The sequence below is a fragment of the Oncorhynchus kisutch genome, linkage group LG4 (assembly GCF_002021735.2).
Source record: "Oncorhynchus kisutch isolate 150728-3 linkage group LG4, Okis_V2, whole genome shotgun sequence".
Taxonomy (NCBI): Eukaryota; Metazoa; Chordata; class Actinopteri; order Salmoniformes; family Salmonidae; genus Oncorhynchus; species Oncorhynchus kisutch.
In genome coordinates this window covers 4,102,040-4,120,017 of record NC_034177.2, presented here as the reverse complement: position 1 = coordinate 4,120,017, position 17,978 = coordinate 4,102,040, and the positions used below count along the sequence as shown (strand labels likewise).

The 17,978-nt window shown below is 45.1% G+C and overlaps 1 protein-coding gene across 2 annotated transcripts in view; it reads left to right on the top strand.

The window, feature by feature from the left end:
• Positions 1–17,978, top strand: part of LOC109884972 (tyrosine-protein kinase RYK) — a 151,805-nt gene that overhangs the window by 53,643 nt on the left and 80,184 nt on the right. For both annotated transcript variants that reach the window (XM_031822323.1, XM_031822322.1), the window contains exons 2-6: positions 1,263–1,384; positions 7,995–8,094; positions 13,014–13,145; positions 14,071–14,133; positions 15,062–15,200. In XM_031822323.1, coding sequence (XP_031678183.1) covers positions 1,263–1,384; positions 7,995–8,094; positions 13,014–13,145; positions 14,071–14,133; positions 15,062–15,200 — 556 coding nt within the window. The remainder of the gene's footprint in view (positions 1–1,262; positions 1,385–7,994; positions 8,095–13,013; positions 13,146–14,070; positions 14,134–15,061; positions 15,201–17,978) is intronic.

Genomic DNA, 17,978 nt, shown 5'->3' with positions numbered 1-17,978 from the left:
GGCAATTTAGCTAGCTAGCTTGCTCTTGCTAGCTAATTTGTCCTGTGATATAAACATTGAGTTGTTATTTTACCTGAAATGCACAAGGTCCTCTACTCCGACAATTAATCCACACACAAAACGGTCAACCGAATAATTTCTAGTCCACTCTCCTCCTAGCCTTTTTCTTCTCTTGACTTTATATTGCGATTTGCAACTTTCATAACTTTCATTTTTATGGTTTTGCTTTCGAAATACATGTTTTAAAAATGTCTTGATAATTTATTATTTTTTTGCCCTCCATCCTTTGTGCCTTGTTGCTAGTGCCAACAGAGGTATCTGTGACAACCAAGGCTGTGTTTGGGAAGAGCTGTACACAGACAGACAACATGGACGTCTGGGGATACTTTTTGTTCTAGAACTTTGTACGTGTTCTAATGACGATGTAACAGAGGAGATCCATGTCTGACAACATGTCCTCTTGAGTTTTATACAGAACTATTATAGTCAAGGGGAGTCCATGCTGCCGTCAGAACTACAGTCTACTGGTAGACTGTCTCTACAAGACTGTGTTCAGTCTACTAGTGGTAGACCTCTCCATCCCATCTCCAAACTGCTAACCCCTGCAATGAAACTGAGGAGTAATACTTCATTAGTTATAGAAGCTAACCCCTATTCATTTATTATTATTATTATTATAATATATATATTAATCTTTAATAGAGAGAGATTCCTCAGGATCTGTGTAGTTTATGGAAAGCATTCCTCAATTTCCCACGTAAGCCTTCACTAACCCAAATTTCTCCTGGATAGGAAATTGCTGTCATATTTCAAGGGTTGCCTCACTTGAGTGTTTTTGATGCGTTTTGATTTGTGCCTTAAAAGAGCTCCCCAACTTCTAACAGCTGTTAGTTTGCAAGCCAGCGATGGGAAGGAGACCTAGAATGGAATGTTATTCTATATTTGATGTGGTGTTGGACCTAAATGCCAGTTTACCGGACACAGATTAGGCCTAATTTTATGGACTAAAATGCACTTTCTATGGAGATTCCCCAATTTTGAGCTTCTATTGTCTGCTTGTCGTTCGGTCTCTGGATAAGTCATCAACTGTAGGCATATTGCAGGCAGGGCTCTTTACTGCACTGTCGGGAACTAGAAGCACAAGCATTTCGCTACACCTGCATTAACATCTGCTAACCATGTGTATGTGACCAATAAGGATGTGATTTTGAACAGGTGTGTGAGAGACCAGGTGTGTGTGTGTGTGTGTGTGTGTGTTGCAGGTCTAGATGCAGAGCTGTACTACGTGAGGGATGACGTGGTAAACCACTATGCTCTCTCCTTCATCCTGCCTGTACCCAGCGAGACCAACAGCCTGCACTTCACCTGGCGCTCCAAGGATAAGGTACACACACACAGACACACACAGACACACACACACACACACACACACACACACACACACACACACACACACACACACACACACAGACAGACACACAGACAGACACACAGACATACACACAGACAGACACACACACACACCACAGAGGACCAACCAGCTGTCTGATAGAGAATGTGGTGATGACATCACAGAGGACCAACCAGCTGTCTGATAGAGAATGTGGTGATGACATCACAGAGGACCAACCAGCTGTCTGATAGAGAATGTGGTGATGACATCACAGAGGACCAACCAGCTGTCTGAAAGAGAATGTGGGGATGACATCACAGAGGACCAACCAGCTGTCTGAAAGAGAATGTGGGGATGACATCACAGAGGACCAACCAGCTGTCTGATAGAGAATGTGGTGATGACATCACAGAGGACCAACCAGCTGTCTGAAAGAGAATGTGGTGATGACATCACAGAGGACCAACCAGCTGTCTGTCAAAGGCAGACTGTAGTTCAGAGAGCTAACTGTGGGGGCGATATCATGCACGACAGTTTCAATGCAGACTGTAGTTCAGAGAGCTAACTGTGGGGGCGATATCATGCACGACAGTATCAGAATACAAGTGTAGGTTAAATATTTTGCCCATTGAGTTCTATCTGTGAGGTCGTGTTTAAACCAGTGACATGCAGCCTGGTCTTGGCCAATTGGGGAAAGCCTCTGAATTAGCAGTGAGTTTTATTTATTTATTTATTTTATTTCACCTTTAATTTAACCAGGTAGGCTAGTTGAGAACACCTTTATTTAACCAGGTAGGCTAGTTGAGAACACCTTTATTTAACCAGGTAGGCTAGTTGAGAACACCTTTATTTAACCAGGTAGGCTAGTTGAGAACACCTTTATTTAACCAGGTAGGCTAGTTGAGAACACCTTTATTTAACCAGGTAGGCTAGTTGAGAACACCTTTATTTAACCAGGTAGGCTAGTTGAGAACACCTTTATTTAACCAGGTAGGCTAGTTGAGAACACCTTTATTTAACCAGGTAGGCTAGTTGAGAACACCTTTATTTAACCAGGTAGGCTAGTTGAGAACACCTTTATTTAACCAGGTAGGCTAGTTGAGAACACCTTTATTTAACCAGGTAGGCTAGTTGAGAACACCTTTATTTAACCAGGTAGGCTAGTTGAGAACACCTTTATTTAACCAGGTAGGCTAGTTGAGAACACCTTTATTTAACCAGGTAGGCTAGTTGAGAACACCTTTATTTAACCAGGTAGGCTAGTTGAGAACACCTTTATTTAACCAGGTAGGCTAGTTGAGAACACCTTTATTTAACCAGGTAGGCTAGTTGAGAACACCTTTATTTAACCAGGTAGGCTAGTTGAGAACACCTTTATTTAACCAGGTAGGCTAGTTGAGAACACCTTTATTTCACCAGGTAGGCTAGTTGAGAACACCTTTATTTAACCAGGTAGGCTAGTTGAGAACACCTTTATTTAACCAGGTAGGCTAGTTGAGAACACCTTTATTTCACCAGGTAGGCTAGTTGAGAACACCTTTATTTCACCAGGTAGGCTAGTTGAGAACACCTTTATTTAACCAGGTAGGCTAGTTGAGAACACCTTTATTTAACCAGGTAGGCTAGTTGAGAACACCTTTATTTAACCAGGTAGGCTAGTTGAGAACACCTTTATTTAACCAGGTAGGCTAGTTGAGAACACCTTTATTTAACCAGGTAGGCTAGTTGAGAACACCTTTATTTAACCAGGTAGGCTAGTTGAGAACACCTTTATTTAACCAGGTAGGCTAGTTGAGAACACCTTTATTTAACCAGGTAGGCTAGTTGAGAACACCTTTATTTAACCAGGTAGGCTAGTTGAGAACACCTTTATTTAACCTGGTAGGCTAGTTGAGAACACCTTTATTTAACCAGGCAGGCTAGTTGAGAACACCTTTATTTAACCAGGCAGGCTAGTTGAGAACACCTTTATTTAACCAGGCAGGCTAGTTGAGAACACCTTTATTTAACCAGGTAGGCTAGTTGAGAAGACCTTTATTTAACCTGGTAGGCTAGTTGAGAACACCTTTATTTAACCAGGTAGGCTAGTTGAGAACACCTTTATTTAACCAGGTAGGCTAGTTGAGAACACCTTTATTTAACCAGGTAGGCTAGTTGAGAACACCTTTATTTAACCAGGTAGGCTAGTTGAGAACACCTTTATTTAACCAGGTAGGCTAGTTGAGAACACCTTTATTTAACCAGGTAGGCTAGTTGAGAACACCTTTATTTAACCAGGTAGGCTAGTTGAGAACACCTTTATTTAACCAGGTAGGCTAGTTGAGAACACCTTTATTTAACCAGGTAGGCTAGTTGAGAACACCTTTATTTAACCAGGTAGGCTAGTTGAGAACACCTTTATTTAACCAGGTAGGCTAGTTGAGAACACCTTTATTTAACCAGGTAGGCTAGTTGAGAACACCTTTATTTAACCAGGTAGGCTAGTTGAGAACACCTTTATTTAACCAGGTAGGCTAGTTGAGAACACCTTTATTTAACCAGGTAGGCTAGTTGAGAACACCTTTATTTAACCAGGTAGGCTAGTTGAGAACACCTTTATTTAACCAGGTAGGCTAGTTGAGAACACCTTTATTTAACCAGGTAGGCTAGTTGAGAACACCTTTATTTAACCAGGTAGGCTAGTTGAGAACACCTTTATTTAACCAGGTAGGCTAGTTGAGAACACCTTTATTTAACCAGGTAGGCTAGTTGAGAACACCTTTATTTAACCAGGTAGGCTAGTTGAGAACACCTTTATTTAACCAGGTAGGCTAGTTGAGAACACCTTTATTTAACCTGGTAGGCTAGTTGAGAACACCTTTATTTAACCAGGTAGGCTAGTTGAGAACACCTTTATTTAACCAGGTAGGCTAGTTGAGAACACCTTTATTTAACCAGGTAGGCTAGTTGAGAACACCTTTATTTAACCAGGTAGGCTAGTTGAGAACACCTTTATTTAACCAGGTAGGCTAGTTGAGAACACCTTTATTTAACCAGGTAGGCTAGTTGAGAACACCTTTATTTAACCAGGTAGGCTAGTTGAGAACACCTTTATTTAACCAGGTAGGCTAGTTGAGAACACCTTTATTTAACCAGGTAGGCTAGTTGAGAACACCTTTATTTAACCAGGTAGGCTAGTTGAGAACACCTTTATTTAACCAGGTAGGCTAGTTGAGAACACCTTTATTTAACCAGGTAGGCTAGTTGAGAACACCTTTATTTAACCAGGTAGGCTAGTTGAGAACACCTTTATTTAACCAGGTAGGCTAGTTGAGAACACCTTTATTTAACCAGGTAGGCTAGTTGAGAACACCTTTATTTAACCAGGTAGGCTAGTTGAGAACACCTTTATTTAACCAGGTAGGCTAGTTGAGAACACCTTTATTTAACCAGGTAGGCTCGTTGAGAACACCTTTATTTAACCAGGTAGGCTCGTTGAGAACACCTTTATTTAACCAGGTAGGCTCGTTGAGAACACCTTTATTTAACCAGGTAGGCTAGTTGAGAACACCTTTATTTAACCAGGTAGGCTAGTTGAGAACACCTTTATTTAACCAGGTAGGCTAGTTGAGAACACCTTTATTTAACCAGGTAGGCTAGTTGAGAACACCTTTATTTAACCAGGTAGGCTAGTTGAGAACACCTTTATTTAACCAGGTAGGCTAGTTGAGAACACCTTTATTTAACCAGGTAGGCTAGTTGAGAACACCTTTATTTAACCAGGTAGGCTAGTTGAGAACACCTTTATTTAACCAGGTAGGCTAGTTGAGAACACCTTTATTTAACCAGGTAGGCTAGTTGAGAACACCTTTATTTAACCAGGTAGGCTAGTTGAGAACACCTTTATTTAACCAGGTAGGCTAGTTGAGAACACCTTTATTTAACCAGGTAGGCTAGTTGAGAACACCTTTATTTAACCAGGTAGGCTAGTTGAGAACACCTTTATTTAACCAGGTAGGCTAGTTGAGAACACCTTTATTTAACCAGGTAGGCTAGTTGAGAACAAGTTCTCATTTACAACTGCGACCTGGCCAAGATAAAGCAAAGCAGTGTGACACAGACAACAACACAGAGTTACACATGGAGTAAAACAAACATGCAGTCAATAATACAGTAGAACAAACGAAAACAAAAAGTCTATATACAGTGAGTGCAAATGAGGTAAGATAAGGGAGGTAAAGGCAATAAATAGGCCATGGTGGTGAAGTAAATACAATATAGCAAGTAAAACACTGGAGTGATAGATGTGCAAAAGATGAATGTGCAAGTAGAGATACTGGGGTGCAAAGGAGCAAGATAAATAAATAAATACTGTATGGGGATGAGGTAGATAGATAGATAGATAGATGGGCTGTTTACAGATAAGCTATGTACAGGTGCAGTGATCTGTGAGCTGCTCTGACAGCTGGTGCTTAAAGCTAGTGAGGGAGATATGAGTCTCCAGCTTCAGAGATTTTTGCAGTTCGTTCCAATCATTGGCAGCAGAGAACTGGAAGGAGAGGCGGCCAAAAGAAGAATTGTTTTTGGGGGTGACCAGTGAGATATACCTGCTGGAGCGCGTGCTATGGTGACCAGTGAGCTGAGATATGGCAGGGCTTTACCTAGCAAAGACTTATAGATGACCTGGAGCCAGTGGGTTTGGCGACGAATATGAAGCGAGGGCCAGCCAACGAGAGCGTACAGGTCGCAATGGTGGGTAGTATATGGGGCTTTGGTGACAAAACGGATGGCACTGTGATAGACTGCATCCAATTTATTGAGTAGAGTGTTTGAGGCTATTTTATAGATGACATCGCCTAAGTCAAGGATCGTTAGGATGGTCAGTTTTACGAGGGTATGTTTGGCAGCATGAGTGAAGGATGCTTTGTTGCGATATAAGAAGCCAATTCTAGATTTAGATTTTGGATTGGTGATGCTTAATGTGAGCCAGGAAGGAGAGTTTACAGTCTAACCAGACACCTAGGTATTTGTAGGTGTCCACGTATTCTAAGTCAGAGCCGTCCAGAGTAGTGATGCTGGATGGGCGGGCAGGTGTGGGCAGCGATCGGTTGAAGAGCATGCATTTAGTTTTACTTGCATTTGAGAGCAGTTGGAGGCCACGGAAGGAGAGTTGTATGGTATTGAAGCTCATTTGGAGGTTAGTTAATGTGATCAACAGTATGGAAAGCCTCTGAATTAGCAGTGAGTGATCAACAGTATGGAAAGCCTCTGAATTAGCAGTGAGTGATCGACAGTATGGAAAGCCTCTGAATTAGCAGTGAGTGATCGACAGTATGGAAAGCCTCTGAATTAGCAGTGAGTGATCGACAGTATGGAAAGCCTCTGAATTAGCAGTGAGTGATCGACAGTATGGAAAGCCTCTGATTTAGCAGTGAGTGATCGACAGTATGGAAAGCCTCTGAATTAGCAGTGAGTGATCGACAGTATGGAAAGCCTCTGAATTAGCAGTGAGTGATCGACAGTATGGAAAGCCTCTGAATTAGCAGTGAGTGATCGACAGTATGGAAAGCCTCTGAATTAGCAGTGAGTGATCAATGGTATGGAAAGCCTCTGAATTAGCAGTGAGTGATCGACAGTATGGAAAGCCTCTGAATTAGCAGTGAGTGATCAACGGTATGGAAAGCCTCTGAATTAGCAGTGAGTGATCGACGGTATGGAAAGCCTCTGAATTAGCAGTGAGTGATCGACAGTAAGGAAAGCCTCTGAATTAGCAGTGAGTGATCGACAGTATGGAAAGCCTCTGAATTAGCAGTGAGTGATCGACAGTATGGAAAGCCTCTGAATTAGCAGGGAGGGAAGCACCGATGTTGCCTCTTTATCCGTACAGTCAACATCATTTATAACTATGTACATTTTAGACTACAGTTCAAAGATTCAAATATTTTAACAAGAAGGTTTAGAAATGGGCGGATAATGATTCAGGTCACAAAGGAGTGTAGGTGCAGGACGTGGTCCGCCTGCCAAACCTTGGGGATAGTACCAGATATAATCAGCAGGTTAGAAATATGGGTGATTCATCAGTCAAGGGGGCAGAGAGCTGCCCCCCAGTAAAAATGAATGAAGCATATCAGTGGATTTAAAAAATATATTTTTTATAAGCAATGCATCTAGCACATCATAAAAAAAATAATTTAAAAAAATGATATTTTTTTCTCCCCAATTTCGTCATATCCAATTGGTAGTTAGTCTTGTCTCATCGCTGCATCTGCCATACAGACTCGGGAGAGGCAACAGTCGAGAGCCGTGCGTCCTCCGAAACACAACCCAACCAGCCCCGCTGTCTCGCTGCCCTGCCGTCTCGCTGCCCTGCCGTCTCGCTGCCCTGCCGTCTCGCTGCCCTGCCGTCTCGCTGCCCTGCCGTCTCGCTGCCCTGCCGTCTCTCTGCCCTGCTGTCTCCCTGCTGTCTCTCTGCTCTGCTGTCTCCCTGCTGTCTCGCTGCCCTGCCGTCTCGCGGGATGCCAGTCAATAGGCCACATACACACACACACACACACACACACACACACACACACACACACACACACACACACACACACACTGATCGTCCTCTCCTCTCCTGCAGGTTGATTACCTGATGGGTTTCCATGTGGACAACCCTGCAGCTATGAACCAACCACAGAGCAACATCTCTACCCAGGGGGAGGTGCCTCGCACAGCCTCAGGTCTGTCAACCAATCAGCACTTCCTTCAGAAAGTATTCACAATATTTCCATGTTGTGTTACAGCCTGACTTTAACTATGGGTCAAATTACCATTCAAAACCACATAATGTCACAGTGGAATTATGTTTTTTGAAATGTTTATAAATTTGAAATATCTTGAGTCAATAAGTATTCAACCCCTTTGTTATGTCAAGCCTAAATACATTCAGGAGTAAAAATGTGCTTAACAAGTCACATAATAAGTTGCATGGACTCTGTGTTCAATAATAGTGTTTAACATGATTTATGAATGACTACCTCATCTCCCTACCCCACACATACAATTATCTGTAAGGTCCCTCATCTCTCTACCCCACACATACAATTATCTGGAAGGTCCCTCATCTCTCTACCCCACACATACTGTAAGGTCCCTCATCTCTCTACCCACACATACTGTAAGGTCCCTCATCTCTCTACCCCACACATACAATTATCTGTAAGGTCCCTCATCTCTGTACCCCACACATACTGTAAGGTCCCTCATCTCTCTACCCCACACATACTGTAAGGTCCCTCATCTCTGTACCCCACACATACTGTACGGTCCCTCATCTCTCTACCCCACACATACTGTAAGGTCCCTCATCTCTGTACCCCACACATACAATTATCTGGAAGGTCCCTCATCTCTGTACCCCACACATACAATTATCTGGAAGGTCCCTCATCTCTCTACCCCACACATACAATTATCTGTAAGGTCCCTCATCTCTCTACCCCACACATACAATTATCTGTAAGGTCCCTCATCTCTGTACCCCACACATACAAGTATCTCTGTAACGTCCCTCATCTCTGTACCCCACACATACAATTATCTGTAAGGTCCCTCATCTCTGTACCCCACACATACAAGTATCTCTGTAACGTCCCTCATCTCTCTACCCCACACATACAAGTATCTGTAAGGTCCCTCATCTCTCTACCTCACACATACAAGTATCTCTGTAATGTCCATAATCTCTGTTCCCCACACATACAATTATCTGTAAGGTCCCTCAGTCCAGCAGTGAATTTCAAACACAGATTCAACCATAAAGACCAGGGAGGTTTGCCAATGTCTTGCAAAGAAGGACACCTATTGATAGATAGGAAAAGTTATTAAATACACCCAGTCATTACAAAGATACAGTCGTCCTTCCTAACTCAGTTGCTGGAGAGGAAGGAAACCGCTCAGCGATTTCATGAGGCCAATGGTGACTTTAAAACAGAGTTGAATGGTTCAGTCTGTTTTCCACCAGACACTGGGAGATTAATTCACCTTTCAGCAGGACAATAACTTAAAACACAAGGCCAAATATACACTGGAGTTGCTTACCAAGGAGACAGTGAATGTTCCTGAGTTACTGTTTTGACTTAAATCTACTTTTAAATCTATGTCAAGACCTGAAAATATCTGGCAATGATCAACAACCAATTTGGCAGAGCTTGAAGAATGTTGAAAAGAATAATGGTCAAATGTTGCACAATCCAGGTGTGGAAAGATCTTTAGAGACTTACCCAGAAAGACTCACAGCTGTAATCACTCTTAGAGACTCACCCAGAAAGACTCACAGCTGTAATCGCTCTTAGAGACTCACCCAGAAAGACTCACAGCTGTAATCACTCTTAGAGACTCACCCAGAAAGACTCACAGCTGTAATCACTCTTAGAGACTTACCCAGAAAGACTCACAGCTGTAATCACTCTTAGAGACTTACCCAGAAAGACTCACAGCTGTAATCACTCTTAGAGACTTACCCAGAAAGACTCACAGCTGTAATCACTCTTAGAGACTTACCCAGAAAGAGGTTTTCACTTTGTCGTTAGTCGTTGTGTGTAGATGGGTGGGAGAGAACACTCTGTCGTTAGTCGTTGTGTGTAGATGGGTGGGAGAGAACACTCTGTCGTTAGTCGTTGTGTGTAGATGGGTGGGAGAGAACACTCTGTCGTTAGTCGTTGTGTGTAGATGGGTGGGAGAGAACACTCTGTCGTTAGTCGTTGTGTGTAGACGGGTGGGAAAGAACACTGTCGTTAGTTGTTGTGTGTAGATGGGTGGGAGAGAACACTCTGTCGTTAGTCGTTGTGTGTAGACGGGTGGGAGAGAACACTTTGTCGTTAGTCGTTGTGTGTAGACGGGTGGGAGAGAACACTCTGTCGTTAGTCGTTGTGTGTAGACTGGTGGGAGAGAACACTCTGTCGTTAGTCGTTGTGTGTAGACGGGTGGGAGAGAACACTCTGTCATTAGTCGTTGTGTGTAGACTGGTGGGAGAGAACACTCTGTCGTTAGTCGTTGTGTGTAGATGGGTGGGAGAGAACACTGTTGTTAGTCGTTGTGTGTAGATGGGTGGGAGAGAACACTCTGTCGTTAGTCGTTGTGTGTAGATGGGTGGGAGAGAACACTCTGTCGTTAGTCGTTGTGTGTAGATGGGTGGGAGAGAACACTCTGTCATTAGTCGTTGTGTGTAGATGGGTGGGAGAGAACACTCTGTCATTAGTCGTTGTGTGTAGATGGGTGGGAGAGAACACTCTGTCGTTAGTCGTTGTGTGTAGATGGGTGGGAGAGAACACTCTGTCGTTAGTCGTTGTGTGTAGATGGGTGGGAGAGAACACTCTGTCGTTAGTCGTTGTGTGTAGATGGGTGGGAGAGAACACTCTGTCGTTAGTCGTTGTGTGTAGATGGGTGGGAGAGAAACACTCTGTCGTTAGTCGTTGTGTGTAGATGGGTGGGAGAGAACACTCTGTCGTTAGTCGTTGTGTGTAGATGGGTGGGAGAGAACACTCTGTCGTTAGTCGTTGTGTGTAGATGGGTGGGAGAGAACACTCTGTCGTTAGTCGTTGTGTGTAGATGGGTGGGAGAGAACACTCTGTCGTTAGTCGTTGTGTGTAGATGGGTGGGAGAGAACACTCTGTCGTTAGTCGTTGTGTGTAGATGGGTGGGAGAGAACACTCTGTCGTTAGTCGTTGTGTGTAGATGGGTGGGAGAGAACACTCTGTCGTTAGTCGTTGTGTGTAGACGGGTGGGAGAGAACACTCTGTCGTTAGTCGTTGTGTGTAGATGGGTGGGAGAGAACACTCTGTCGTTAGTCGTTGTGTGTAGATGGGTGGGAGAGAACACTCTGTCGTTAGTCGTTGTGTGTAGATGGGTGGGAGAGAACACTCTGTCGTTAGTCGTTGTGTGTAGACGGGTGGGAGAGAACACTCTGTCGTTAGTCGTTGTGTGTAGACGGGTGGGAGAGAACACTCTGTCGTTAGTCGTTGTGTGTAGATGGGTGGGAGAGAACACTCTGTCGTTAGTCGTTGTGTGTAGATGGGTGGGAGAGAACACTCTGTCGTTAGTCGTTGTGTGTAGACGGGTGGGAGAGAACACTCTGTCGTTAGTCGTTGTGTGTAGATGGGTGGGAGAGAACACTCTGTCGTTAGTCGTTGTGTGTAGACGGGTGGGAGAGAACACTCTGTCGTTAGTCGTTGTGTGTAGACGGGTGGGAGAGAACACTCTGTCGTTAGTCGTTGTGTGTAGACGGGTGGGAGAGAACACTCTGTCGTTAGTCGTTGTGTGTAGATGGGTGGGAGAGAACACTCTGTCGTTAGTCGTTGTGTGTAGATGGGTGGGAGAGAACACTCTGTCGTTAGTCGTTGTGTGTAGATGGGTGGGAGAGAACACTCTGTCGTTAGTCGTTGTGTGTAGATGGGTGGGAGAGAACACTCTGTCGTTAGTCGTTGTGTGTAGATGGGTGGGAGAGAACACTCTGTCGTTAGTCGTTGTGTGTAGATGGGTGGGAGAGAACACTCTGTCGTTAGTCGTTGTGTGTAGACGGGTGGGAGAGAACACTCTGTCGTTAGTCGTTGTGTGTAGACGGGTGGGAGAGAACACTCTGTCGTTAGTCGTTGTGTGTAGATGGGTGGGAGAGAACACTTTGTCGTTAGTCGTTGTGTGTAGACGGGTGGGAGAGAACACTCTGTCGTTAGTCGTTGTGTGTAGATGGGTGGGAGAGAACACTCTGTCGTTAGTCGTTGTGTGTAGATGGGTGGGAGAGAACACTCTGTCGTTAGTCGTTGTGTGTAGATGGGTGGGAGAGAACACTCTGTCGTTAGTCGTTGTGTGTAGATGGGTGGGAGAGAACACTCTGTCGTTAGTCGTTGTGTGTAGATGGGTGGGAGAGAACACTCTGTCGTTAGTCGTTGTGTGTAGATGGGTGGGAGAGAACACTTTGTCGTTAGTCGTTGTGTGTAGATGGGTGGGAGAGAACACTCTGTCGTTAGTCGTTGTGTGTAGACGGGTGGGAGAGAACACTCTGTCGTTAGTCGTTGTGTGTAGATGGGTGGGAGAGAACACTCTGTCGTTAGTCGTTGTGTGTAGACGGGTGGGAGAGAATATTTAATTGAATCCATCTTGAATTCAGGCTCAAAGGGGTCAATACTTTTCGTATGTGTAGAAATGCAATTATCTGTATAAGGGGAAGATAAATAAACAGATAATTAAACAGATATATATTGGTGGGTCTTTCTGCCCCCCCCCCCCCTTCGGTCTGTCTCTCAATTCAATTCAAGGGCTTTATTGGCGTGGGAAATATGTGTTAACATTGCCAAAGCAAGTGAGGTAATAATATACAATATAATAATATAATAAACAAAAGTGAAATAAACAATAAAAACGAACAGTAAACATTACACATACAGAAGTTTCAAAAACAATAAAGACATCTCTCTCACTATCTCGCTGTCTCTCTCTCTCGCTGTCTCTCTCTCTCACGATCTCGCTGTCTCTCTCTCTCACGATCTCGCTGTCTCTCTCTCTCTCATGATCTCTGTCTCTCACTGTCTCTCTCTCTCTCTCTCTCTCTCTCTCTCTGTGTCTCTGTCTCTCTCTGTGTCTCTGTCTCTCTCTGTGTGTGTAGTGTTCAGAGTGGACCTGTTCTGCTCAGGAAAGGTGGATGGGGAAGTGGTCCTGACGGTACAACTCAACCTCACCATCCATTCCAACAACTTCACAGTGCTCAACTTCAAGAGGAGGAAAATATGTCCCAAACGTAAGACTTTCTGTCAGAACTGTATTTAGAGTGAAGTATCTTTTCTGTCCCTGTGTCTACTGTCATACGTGTCCTCGCTCTTTAATGAGGTGTAGAAGGGAAGGGAAAACTGCATTCTGAATGGTAATCAATTGTGTGATCCCATGGTTCTCTCCCTCAGGCGGTAGTGCTGAGTTAATGGAAGGGTTATACTGAGGGCAATGAAACTGTTTGTCTTCAGTTCTGCTGCTGCTATTTTCAGTCCTAGGTAATTACACACAAGCTGACTCCTCTGGCCCACTGCCCACTGGTCATATGCTCACTCAGAGGAAATGGCCAATTAATGTAAACTCTGCTTATTTTAAGCACGAGTCAAATAAGAGATGGCAAGGAGATTAGTGTCTGTGTATGTCTTTCTCTCTCTCTCTATGTGTCTCTCTCTCTCTGTGTGTGTCTCTCTCTCGCTCTCTCTCTCTCTGTGTGTGTCTCTCTCTCGCTCTCTCTGTGTCTCGCTCTCTCTGTGTCTCGCTCTCTCTGTGTCTCGCTCTCTCTGTGTCTCGCTCTCTCTGTGTCTCGCGCTCTCTGTGTCTCGCTCTCTCTGTGTCTCGCTCTCTCTCTCTCTCTCTGTATGTCTCTCTCTCTCTCTGTGTCTGTCTGTCTAGTGCTGTTAAGCAGCTGGCTTGGGTTGTACTAACCTAGTTTCTCATAAAATACATCCCCAATGTAGTACCCTTTCCTAGTTGTATCACATCTTGGTCCCATAAAGTGGGATTGAGACATGCTCAGTTTGTCTGAAGCATTGGTGAGTTGTTGCTTCATGGCTGGTGCCTTGTGGACACAGGTCTCGCTGACTCCTGTTACTTCTCCATCCTGTTTACTGATAGTATCTACAATGACAGCATTTCCAAGAGTTTCCTGTCTGACTCTTCTTCTCCTCTCTTAACAGGAATAGATCCTGATCTGAAGATCCCTCCTGTCTCCAACAATAAGACCGTTCAGCGGCCAGAGAGTAAGTATGTCTATCCATAGCACCACAGCATATACTGAGGGGTGGTGGAGACTGATGGCGGAGAGGAGACTGGTAGGGCGGAGAGGAGACTGGTAGGGCGGAGAGGAGACTGGTAGGGCGGAGAGGAGACTGGTAGGGCGGAGAGGAGACTGGTAGGGCGGAGAGGAGACTGGTAGGGCGGAGAGGAGACTGGTAGGGCGGAGAGGAGACTGGTAGGGCGGAGAGGAGACTGGTAGGGCGGAGAGGAGACTGGTAGGGCGGAGAGGAGACTGGTAGGGCGGAGAGGAGACTGGTAGGGCGGAGTGGAGACTGGTAGGGCGGAGTGGAGACTGGTAGGGCGGAGTGGAGACTGGTAGGGCGGAGTGGAGACTGGTAGGGCGGAGAGGAGACTTGTAGGGCGGAGAGGAGACTTGTAGGGCGGAGAGGAGACTGGTAGGGCGGAGAGGAGACTGGTAGGGCGGAGAGGAGACTGGTAGGGCGGAGAGGAGACTGGTAGGGCGGAGAGGAGACTGGTAGGGCGGAGAGGGGACTGGTAGGGCGGAGAGGAGACTGGTAGGGCGGAGTGGGGACTGGTAGGGCGGAGTGGAGACTGGTAGGGCGGAGAGGAGACTGGTAGGGCGGAGTGGAGACTGGTAGGGCGGAGTGGAGACTGGTAGGGCGGAGTGGAGACTGGTAGGGCGGAGTGGAGACTGGTAGGGCGGAGAGGAGACTGGTAGGGTAAGCTTGAGGAGAGGCTTTTAACAGACACAAAGATGAAAGCTTTCAGAAAGACACTGGGTGTTAGGAGAGGCTTTTCCAGGTACCCTGAGGGGAGCTCTTTCAGACAGAGCCTGGATCAAAGCCTCTGGTATTTCTGCATGTCTGTCACATCTCCCTCTTTAATCTCGCTCTCTGCTATATTTGGTCTGTGATGTCTCCCCTTCTCCAGATGGAGTGTCCATTCCTACCACCTCCACCAGGGTGTTTTATATCAGTGTTGGGGTGTGCTGTGCTGTCATCTTCCTGGTAGCCATTGTTCTGGCTGTCATGCATCTACACAGCATGAAGAGAGTGGAGCTGGACGACAGGTTAGTACTGGGGTTCTGGATTAATATATAACACACACACACACACACTCTCTTGGAAAATATATTTTATCTCATTGAGAAAAACCTTTATAAATAAAAATAAATAAACAGTTTTGTTACGTTACAGCCTTATTCTAAAATTGATTAAATATTTTTTCCCCTCATCAGTCTACACACAAAACCCCATAATGACATCACAATACCCCATAATGACATCACAAAACCCCATAATGACATCACAAAACCCCATAATGACAAAGCAAAAACATGTTTTTACACATTTTTACTAATTTATAAAAAATAAAAAGCTGATATCACATTTCCATAAGTATTCAGACCCTTTACTCAGTACTTTGTTGAAGCACCTTTGGCAGCGATTAGAGCATCAAGTCTTCTTGAGTATAACGCTACAAGCTTGGTACACCTGTATTTGGGGAGTTTCTCTGCAGATCCTTTTAAACTCTGTCAGGTTGGATGGGGAGCGTTGCTGCACAGCTATTTTCAGGACTCTCCAGAGATGTTCAATGGGGTTCCAGTCCGGGCTCTGGTTGGGCCACTCAAGGACATTCAATCTACCACCATGCTTCACCGTAGGGATGTTACCTTATTTCCTCCAGACGTGACGCTTGGCATTCAGGCCAAAGAGTTCAATCTTGGTTTCATCAGACCAGATAATCTTGTTTCTCATGGTCTGAGAGTCCATTAGGTACATTTTGGTAAACTCCAAGTGGGCTGTCATGTACCTTTTACGGAGGAGTGGCTTCCATCTGTTCACTAAACCATAAAGGCCTAATTGGTGAAGTGCTGCAGAGATGGTTGTCCTTCTGGAAGGTTCTCCCATCACCACAGAGGAAGGGGTCCTTGGTCACCTCCCTGACCAAGGCCCTTCTTCCATGATTGCTCAGTTTGGCCGGCCGGCCTCTAGGAAGTCTCTTGGAGGTTCCAAACTTCTTCCATTTAAGAATGATGCAGGCCACTGTGTTCTTGGGGACCTTCAATGCTGCAGAAATATTTTGGTACCCTTCCCCAGATCTGTGCCTCGACACAATCCTGTCTCAAAGCACTACGGACAATTCCTTCAACCTCATGGCTTGGGTTCTGCTCCGTCATGCACTGTCAAATGTGGGACCTTATATAGACAGGTGTGTGTCTTTCCAAATCATGTCCAATCAATTGAATTTACCACAGGTGGACTCCAATCAAGTTGTAGAAACATCTCAAGGATGATCAATGGAAACAGGATGCAGCTGAGCTCAATTTTCGAGTCTCATAGCAAAGGGTCTGAATATTGAAGTAAATAAGGTCTTTCTATGTTTTGTGTAAAAATGTCTAAATTATTATTGTGTAGATTGATGAGGGAAAAAAATAATTCCATACATTTTAGAATAAGGCTATAACGTAACAAAATGTGAAAAAAGTCAAGGGGTCTGAATACTTAATATATATATATATATATATATGCAGCAGTAAGGAACAAGGAAAGTATAATTTTTTAAAATGTTATAAAAAAATGGAAAGTACAAAAATGCAAATGTTCTCCTCCCTTCCTTCCTGAAAGTGCTGCAGGGAGGGGCTTGGATTGGGGTAGAGGATGGTTATGGGGATTGCTGCTGCAGGGAGGGGCTTGGATTGGGGTTGAGGATGGTTATGGGGATTGCTGCTGCAGGGAGGGGCTTGGATTGGGGTAGAGGATGGTTATGGGGATTGCTGCTGCAGGGAGGGGCTTGGATTGGGGTAGAGGATGGTTATGGGGATTGCTGCTGCAGGGAGGGGCTTGGATTGGGGTAGAGGATGGTTATGGGGATTGCTGCTGCAGGGAGGGGCTTGGATTGGGGTAGAGGATGGTTATGGGGATTGCTGCTGCAGGGAGGGGCTTGGATTGGGGTAGAGGATGGTTATGGGGATTGCTGCTGCAGGGAGGGGCTTGGATTGGGGTAGAGGATGGTTATGGGGATTGCTGCTGCAGGGAGGGGCTTGGATTGGGGTAGAGGATGGTTATGGGGATTGCTGCTGCAGGGAGGGGCTTGGATTGGGGTAGTGGATGGTTATGGGGATTGCTGCTGCAGGGAGGGGCTTGGATTGGGGTTGAGGATGGTTATGGGGATTGCTGCTGCAGGGAGGGGCTTGGATTGGGGTAGAGGATGGTTATGGGGATTGCTGCTGCAGGGAGGGGCTTGGATTGGGGTAGAGGATGGTTATGGGGATTGCTGCTGCAGGGAGGGGCTTGGATTGGGGTAGAGGATGGTTATGGGGATTGCTGCTGCAGGGAGGGGCTTGGATTGGGGTAGAGGATGGTTATGGGGATTGCTGCTGCAGGGAGGGGCTTGGATTGGGGTAGAGGATGGTTATGGGGATTGCTGCTGCAGGGAGGGGCTTGGATTGGGGTAGAGGATGCTTATGGGGATTGCTGCTGCAGGGAGGGGCTTGTGTGCTACTAAAAGCTTGTTTCATGTCCGTGTTGCAGCAGAAACAGACTGAACCACATGAATGCCCGGCAGGGTCCGTATTCAGTCAGCTGTTATTTTCATACACAATTATATTCATTTATTTCAATATATATATATATTTTTTACATTTATAACCATCATTATACGCTAATTATGCCAGCCCTAGTGTTGTTCCTCGTGAGCCAACACAGCTTGACTTTTAATATTTGCAAAGATATGTGCTTAGATAGATTTAGAGAGCGAGTTGAAACCTGCTCAATGTTTATGAAGCTAATAAATTTAACTGTCCCCTCCAGGTGTCTAGATCACTGTATTAGTTTGGTTATCAGAA